The sequence below is a fragment of the Halyomorpha halys genome, unplaced genomic scaffold (assembly GCF_000696795.3).
Source record: "Halyomorpha halys isolate HHAL.00 unplaced genomic scaffold, Hhal_1.1 Scaffold481.1, whole genome shotgun sequence".
In the NCBI taxonomy this organism is placed as follows: Eukaryota; Metazoa; Arthropoda; class Insecta; order Hemiptera; family Pentatomidae; genus Halyomorpha; species Halyomorpha halys.
The window spans coordinates 564230-573151 of record NW_027113262.1 but is presented as its reverse complement, the minus strand read 5'-3'; the positions used below and the strand labels follow the sequence as shown (position 1 = coordinate 573151).

Genomic DNA, 8922 nt, shown 5'->3' with positions numbered 1-8922 from the left:
ATATATTATATTGGGTTATAAAATAAGTTCATAGCGTTTTTCAATATTTCAATTTAGTCCTCTCTATATTTATAGAATCATTTTTACTTGGTCAATTGACCAATATGTTAACATATTCTAAAAAAGGATTAGTTAAGATGCTTTTATACATCAGTTTCAACTGAAATTCATTATCTTTAAGTGGTATTTTGCTTGCTCAAAATGTAAGAGAAAAAAATTCATTTTCGTCATTTAATGATTTTTTATTTCCAAAAAAGAAAATCCAGTGCACAGATGGTTAATCAATTTTGCAGTGTGTATGGTGATGATACCTTAAAAGAATGCACCATCCATAAGTGGTTTGCTCAACCGAAAATTTTGACTCGGAAGACACAAAGCGCTCCGGTTGTCCTTCAACTATTGATGATGACCAAATTCAAGCATTGTTCACAGACAACTCTCACTCTACGACACAAGATATTGCAGAACTATGCCCAGTTGGAACAATTAAAGGCAGCGGTTAAGCAAAAGCATCCAGCATTGGCTAATTGCAAAGCCATAGTTTTCCATCATGATAACGCTTGTCCTCACATGTCTTTGCAGACCCAGCAGAAATTATTTGAGTTTGGCTGGGATGTGATCCCCCACCCATCCTATTCACCAGGCCTTGCTCCAACAAATTTTCACTTATTTCGGGACCTTCAAAACTATTTTAAAGGAAAACACTTTAATTTGCTCAAGGACTGCAAAACACGCATAGAGGAGTTCATTTCATACAAATCTGAGAAGTTCTGGGAGGATGGAATTAAAAAATTACCTGAAAGATGGCAACATGCAATAAATCAAAATGGATCATATATGATTCATTAAAAATATTTACAAGAATCTGAAGTTTTTATTGAAATCATCAGTAAAAAATCCTATGAACTTATTTTACAACCCAATAAAATCACCAACATGTAAGTATCCCATAAAAATCTTCCAATGAGAAGTGCAGTTTATTGAACTAATTCATGGAATTATTTGGTATTAATGATTTCATAATTTATACCAAACTACTATTTATCGTTATCAAACTTTTTTGAGGTCAACAAGTTCATATAGTATATGAAATTTTGCATTAAGATTAGCAAGTTGATATTTGAAATGAGTTAGAACAATATCTTTTATTGTAAAGATAAAACAAATCATCAAGATAAATTAGATATTTGCCAATAGCATTGTTAGGAGTCACCAATAACAAGTTAAGTTGTTTATAGTTTAAATTATATCAAGCTCAATAATGTTTTTAATGCAATTGTGAGTTTAACTCTGTAAAGTTTCTTCTTTCAACAAATTAAACTTATTCTTATATAATATATTATTTAATTTTATGATTTTTTTTTTAGGTATGTGTGCCATGGGTAAGAGAAAGGTGTATCTCCAGAGGGTGTGAAGGCTGGGGTGAATGCAGAGCTCTTCTCAGTGGAAAATTGGTTGGTCCTCCACCATTACGATCACCAGACTCATGCTGGCCTAACCAAGCAACCTTAAGTAGTTCCTGTGCTCTTTTATCACTCACTGTAGCAACACAAACACTTCCTCAAGGAATAAGTTCAGAAACAGTTTGTAGAGAACTACGATCACTGCTTGCTACTACACATGCATCACATCATGGTGTGATAATACTTTGTGACATAAAGACAGGAACTAATGATACAATAGAAGTTACAATGGTAAGCTGTTGATAAAATTTTTAATAAATCTGAAAATACTGAAGATGAATTATTCGTCATAACTTTTTTTTTTATTTCTGTTGTAGTGGTCTGGTGAAGAAGGTGGTGATGGAGTAAAAGAAGCTGTTCGTGTCTTAGGTGAATTAATCAGTCATAAGCAAACAAATTCATTAACAGTTTTGACTGCAGTGGTTGAAGTAAATGTAGAAACCGCTTTAGTATCTAAACATGAAGAAGGTAATTTAAAAGTTATTTAACCAATATTTAAAAAAAAATTATATTTCCTACATTCCCTTTGGCTTTACCTATCCTTAAAAAAAAAAGGTTTATTTTAATTTATGGGAAATAGAAATAAATATTTTTTTTTTATTACTAATAAATAATTGTTTTTATACACACTCTTGGGAAGTAAGTACATCATCAATTTCTTTAAACTATAAAAAATCTTTTATTTGTGCAAAATTCAGTCACATTTTATTTTTCCTTTTCTATTTAGTCTCTTTTTTTTAACCATAGTTTTGCTTTTAAAATTCAATAGAGAAGCCAGAGGGTACAAGTAACAATTTAGTATCTAAGAGGTTTATTTGCTATCTATCTCTGCCTGAACCAAATTTATGCTTCAGTATGGACAAAATTGTTGAATTATCAACAATTATTGATAATTTTACAATACAGAGAATACTGAAGAATAAACTTGGTTCAGACACTGGTAGAAATCAAATAATCCTCTTATTCTCTAAATTGTCGCTTGTAACCCTTGGCTCCTCACCTGCCCAGTTTCAAGTTATTTTCCACATGCCTCATGTGTTTTACTTCCGTTATTGAAAATGATTATAATTCACTCCAATTTCTATTTTAGAGAACAGACATATCATTTTTTTTTTCAAGTAACACATCTATAAAATAAAAATCTTTAAATTAAAAATAGCAATATGATTTTTAGTTTTAGTTTTTTTAAAAAGCATAAATGCACAGATATTGATTTATTGATCTAATTAAGTCAAATAACTGTCACAAATTATTTTTTTGTAATTATATTAAAAATACTTTTTCCCCACATTTTATCAACAATACAATATTTTTTTTGTTTTTTTTATTTCAGGAAGTAATTTGTACTGGGGGACATCTATTATCATAATTATATTGTTGATACTAGTTGCCTGTATCATGTGCGGTACAATGTATTGGCAGAAACAGAAAATTTATGCTAATCAAAGGGATCCATGCAGCAGAAATCATGATGATGAAAAATCAAACAATTTGCAAAATGAGGAAAACCTTCGTCGCTACACAAACCCTTTAAAAGAAGAGAGTGGCAGTGTTGCTGAAGTTTCCTCAAGAGTGAGTGTTGTAAGACCTCTTTCAACATCTTCTAATGATGTTTTAGAAATGATGTGTGATGAAAAACCAAGTTCAAGTCAAATACTATTATATAAGTCTCAAAATTCTTGTTCAGAAGCAAATATAAACAAAGATTTTGATTGTAAAAGAATTAATTTGACTGTAGTTACTCCTGTTCAAAGGACGTTAAAAGAAGAAAAACAGAATTCTAGTGATGTTTTAACTGTTCTCGTATAGGTGTTGATTGAAAATATGTATTTAAAAGGAACTGCAAAATTAAATTTAAGGTTAAGGAGCATTTGTTTATAATAAGAACTAAGGTAATCTATTTATAAAATCAAAAATAAATCAAATTTGTTTTTAATCGTTTTAAAATATATAAATATATATATTTGCCTGAGATTGGGGGTTATTAACAAATGTTTTTTTGTTTTTTATCAAAACAATTTTATGTACTGTTCTCAAGACATACAAATAATATGTACCTCTAAAGAAAATAATTCAAGTTCATTTTTAGGAATTTTTTTTACAATAATTTTCATTTGCATTCAAAACCTGACTGTATGTTACTAAAAACAATTATTTTTACTTTAAAAGAACAAATACATTTTTAATATATGGTCAGGATTTATTACCAACTCTAACATTAACATATGAAGTTCTTAAAAAACCCATATCCCACAAAGGTTTTCAAAATGATCAGACATTTCTTGTTCTAAACATTAAAAATCTCAAAAGATTTAGAGAATTTAGCATTAAAAGAGCATTGCGAATGGGTACTCAAGTTTAAATAAAATGATAGTTATCATAAAAATGATAGTTGATATTAGTTATAAAGATACACCCCAAGAATTTCATAGTGAAATCAATATAGTTTCTATGTTAGATTATTTTTTTCAAGGTACATTTATCTTGTTTAGTGAATTAATTTATTCCATCAAATTTTAATAAGTTGCTGTTGTTGTAAGGTTTACCAATTGATTTATATCTTTGTTACTTACAAACCAAACCCCCTTTCTGTAAAGGTATATATATATATATATATATATATATTAAAATAATTAAAAATAGAAAAAACCAGATAGTTTAAACTCAACAAATTAAAAAAAAAATGATAATAAATTATGTTAAGAAAGTCAAAATATGATGTAATAAATAATTCTGAAAACACCTTGTATGTTCTTGCCAACTTCATACATAGATCAGATTTGTGTAAGTATTTCAAATCAATGTAGTTATTTTTAAGTTTTGATGTTTCTATCTGGTTTCAGTAACTATTGATTATATTGATATGAATATAAAATGAGTTGAGATGTAAAAATAAGTGAAATTAAGTCTGACTGAAGTAAGGGAAGGTTACCCTATAAGTGTATAATAAATGTTGCAAATAACTATAATGATAAAAACTATAAATATGAATAATAAACAAATAACTATAAATAGCGATGACAATAATGTAAAAAATAGGAGTATTTGTTCAATACTTGTCTTCTGTTCTTTGAAAATTTATTTTGAATCGCAAATCTGTGAGGTTAGAGTAATATGATTATTGTTTATCAGTATAAATTAAAATACAACTTATGGACATAGAATAAAAAGGTTTATTTATTACCTTTACAACTTTATGTTTAAAGTGTAAACAATAACAACACAAAATATGTATGTGTGATTGGATTTAATTAAAATGATTATTGTTTTACAAAACTAAAAAAAATGTATTCATTATGTCATTTTTTTGCCAAAGTGAATCAACTGAGAAGTAAGCAATCTTGATTGGTAAATATAATTAATTATACCTGAATTCTTGTAAATACTGTGAAGTTTTTAATAATGGATTTGTGTGATCGTGATCTACTCTAAATGTAAATTTTCCAGAATATTTTATGTATTTCTTTCTTAACAGAATCTTAATTAGTGTAAGATACTAATAATTTATAAATTTAAATTGAAAAAGAAATTTGTGATATTTTCTTACCTATGAGTTATTGCGTGTACATATTTAATGAATAAGTTTTTTATTTAAATAAGTAAATTGAGATTTATAATCTCTCAAAATGTAAATATTACATATTACATTGTGTTTTGCAAGTGTAGTGTGTGTATGTGTAAAATATGATAACAAATATTTTAAGAAGTGGATTATATAAATTTATTTGCACAGAATAGAATAATTTTATAGTAGTTGATAGATTGTATGTTTAAAGAGTTTTGGTTCTGCTAATTTATTATGCAGTTTTTATAATTTTTTTTATACATAAAATATAATTTTAATCATAGGTTAATTACTAGTTTTTAGTACCTTTAGTGGTAAAATAGTTTTCCTCTGTTTGAAATATTTTCAAGTTTCTTTTAAATTTCAGGGCATTATTTAATTTTGTTGATGATAAAAGATGTATCATAATTTTAAAATTTTATTATGACATTAAAGGGTAATTAATAATTTAATCAACTACAAATTTTCTGTATTATATTCGAGGTACTACATAATTTACATATTTATGAAATAATAATTCATGGCTAACATAGCTTGAACCATAATAAAAGCATAAAATCAAAATAAACTGTTTAATTAATACTTTGTTCATTTATTCTTCATTCTCCAAGTTACAGTCTTATGTTTTGGAAAATGATAATGTTCCATGTAGTAAAAATGTTTCTTTTATAATAATTAGTTATATATTTGTACCCATCCAGATGTTTTCATCCAATATCAAGTAATATAAACAGTCAGATTTATCCTGATAAAATATTCCTTTTTTTAAAGAGCAAGTTCATCTTAAGCTAATACAGAAAAATTCGGATATCGAAGTAATATCTATTCATTGCAGTAAGCTAAACAGTAATAATATTCTTATAATAATAGTAATTGTCAAATGTTCTCATTGAATAAATTGGTAGTCGTTTATAAATATAATATAAAACATTCTATACAGACATATAATGGAATAATATCAAATATTCTGTAAAAAGTAAAAGAAAATCACAAGATCTCAAGTAATAACTGAACGTAAATTTGCAGCAAAATCTGGTTAGTATAATTATTTTATAATCATAGTATTTAGTACTCTTTGATTTCATATTGCTGAGCATATAGATAAACTGCACAAAAGCACTAAAAAATAACATGAGAAAAAATATATATCTAGAAATTTAATAAGAGGTGTCATAAGATTTCATTAAATTCATTATTTATAATAGAGAAATTTGTAACCTGTACATACATATTATTGTAAATAATATATATTTAAAAATGTTTTGAAGATACATATGACCAATGTATCACCAAGACTTCATAGTAGTATTACTTTATATTAAATTTTAATTTGTACAAAATTAAATTTAATGAATGTACTTAAATAATTTTCATTTCTATATATTTTAAAAAGTCTAATGTTGGTATAACATATTTTTTATTTGAATAAAAAAATGTCCAAAAATCAAATTTTATTTTGTGTGAGCAACAATTATGTTCTATTATCACACTGTATGATAATTTAAATTTGTATTTGTGAGTTTAAAAAGTATTAATAATTTTGTTATTAATTTCATTGGTATTTTTAAAATTATATATTATTGTTACTGATATTATATAAGCTTCTATTTTTAAATAAACATGTTTTTCATTTTTATGTGTGCATTACCTTCTATAATAACAAAACCAAGTTCAAGATCACTGAGAATGACAAAGTTTATCACAGAAATCATAGTTACTTCCATAGAATCATAAGTTACAGATATCGAAATGCAATATTAAAAAAAAAATTATAGCGAATATTAGAATATTTAAATTTTATTTTTAAACCAATGAAATAAATTGCTAGGAAATTCCAACCTCAAGACAGTACTTCTTATACCTTATTTGGTATTAGTATTGCTTAGACCTTTAAGAAGTTCTAAATACCACCCAATGTGAATAAGGGTCTGTTTTGGGACGAAGATTTGGTCTAGCATGCTCTTTCCTATCCTTATTAAAAAAACATGCCTAAATCAAGTTTATACTAAAAAATTTATAACAGTTTTAAGACCTTGAATCATTCACTATTGCTTTTTTCCAAGAAGTGAAACACTAAATTATAATAATATTGACTAAAAAAAACAATATTTGTAATTTTATAAATATTTTTACACAGTAAGCCCAAATGATACACTTTAACAATTCCAAATAGTTTATAATATCAATAACAGAATCAAACCATCACTTTAATCAAAATTCAATGAACAGCTAATCAGGTTGTATAGCTTGGTAGTATCACTCAGCTTTCACCATCAATATTTACCAAATTGAAATCAAATGATAACAGTAATAAGAATAAAACCAATAAGGTAAAAAAATAAATCTTTAAACAATTTGCATAATTTTATTTCATTTCATAAGTACAAAAATTAATTTAACATTTAATAAAAATAAAGTCAATTTGGTGGAAAATATCACAAAATTATAACAGCACCTTATAAGTACCATCTTGTAGACTATATAATATATTTATCCATGTAGGCCCAGACTGTCGAGAATCTTCGACATGATCAATGAGTTTATGTATACATTTCTTATGTCGAGGATATCTAAAACAAAAATTAATTATACCAACAAGTAATCACAAAAAATTAATATTTATCTAAAAACCATCATAATTATCTAATATTTGCATTAATATTAACTAAATAAATTTAAAAAAACAAAACAAGAAATGATCAGGCCCAAAACTAAAAGATTAAAATTTTTATTCATCCCATAGATATTCAATAGAGTTTAGGTCTAGACAAATGGCAACCTAAACATCAGAATATTGCGATTTTCAGATATCAAGAAAGTGTTACTGATTGTTTTATCAATCAGGATAGTTCAGGTGGAGGTCAATTGGGACATGGGAAGCATTGCATTTCTTTGTGGTTTCTTTTAATGATCATAATAGTTCTTAATAATTTTTATTGAAGTTTTTGCTTAATATCTAGGAAGATTAAAATTTACTTTATGTAGTATCCAAAGAATTAACTTTGATAATCCAATGATGACTGCTTCTTTTCAATAGGGGTAACTGCATATTGGATTAGACCCCAATATCAAGTGCCTTAATCTGTCAGTTGAAGTGAATAAGGAATAGGACAATAAATAAAAATTATCAAACTGATTAGAAACTATACTTTACTTCTTTATAATAAGGACCAAATAGTAATCAGTTTATATGATTTAATAATAAGGAGTCTTTCAGGTATGAAAAATTTAAAATAATTAAAAAAAAATAGTTCTATCTTGAATTTGTATGATGTAATAAAAATTTCAACTACGTTAAAGTAATATAAATAAGATTCTTACTTTTTTACAAGGGAGCTGAAGTCCACTTCACACTTTGTCTTAGAGTCAATAATATTAGCAACTGCTTTCAACAATTCACTGTCGAATGGTGTGGCGAAAATCTCAATCTTAACTTTGGTTGAAAACTTCAGAATAACAGTTGATAGATTATTCAATATCTTAGGAAAAAAATCATATAATAATTAATTGTAAAAATTGTTCAAAGATCTTAATAAATATATTGAATAACATTTTTAAAATTTCAGGTTAGAATAAAATCTAATCAAGCATATTAACTAATTAATAGTAAGTGTAGTTACCTGACTTTCATATCTTCGCTTAGCACCTTGATTCAACTTTTCTGGGGTTATAAATGTTATCAATGGACCTTCAGTAGGTGAATGAGATTTTACTTCAGTCTTTATACAGCCTACATTATCTAAAGTCTGACTTTTAGCTTTATGTATATATTCAACAACATCGCTGATAGGAACTTTTTTTTCATAAAATCTAAAAAAAAAATAATAAAAAATACTGAGTGAAAAAAAAAGTAGATAGAAGAACCAGAATATTTAGTGAATATATATATATATA

The 8922-nt window shown here is 26.0% G+C and overlaps 2 protein-coding genes across 2 annotated transcripts in view; one reads left to right on the top strand and one right to left on the bottom strand.

The window, feature by feature from the left end:
* Ser (Serrate) overlaps positions 1-5021 on the top strand; it is a gene marked incomplete at its 5' end in the record, with an annotated part of 18327 nt that extends 13306 nt beyond the window's left edge. Inside the window, 3 exon segments of the mRNA XM_067050837.1 lie at positions 1368-1694; positions 1781-1931; positions 2797-5021. Of these exon segments, the coding sequence (XP_066906938.1) occupies positions 1368-1694; positions 1781-1931; positions 2797-3272 (954 nt within the window).
* Positions 5022-7388: 2367 nt separating this feature from the next.
* Positions 7389-8922, bottom strand: part of LOC106683408 (eukaryotic translation initiation factor 2 alpha kinase Gcn2) — a 73414-nt gene continuing 71880 nt past the window's right edge. The window contains exons 22-24 of the mRNA XM_067050844.1: positions 8649-8838; positions 8350-8507; positions 7389-7598 (exon numbers count right to left, since the gene is read on the bottom strand). Coding sequence (XP_066906945.1) covers positions 7472-7598; positions 8350-8507; positions 8649-8838 — 475 coding nt within the window. The 3' untranslated portion in view covers positions 7389-7471. The remainder of the gene's footprint in view (positions 7599-8349; positions 8508-8648; positions 8839-8922) is intronic.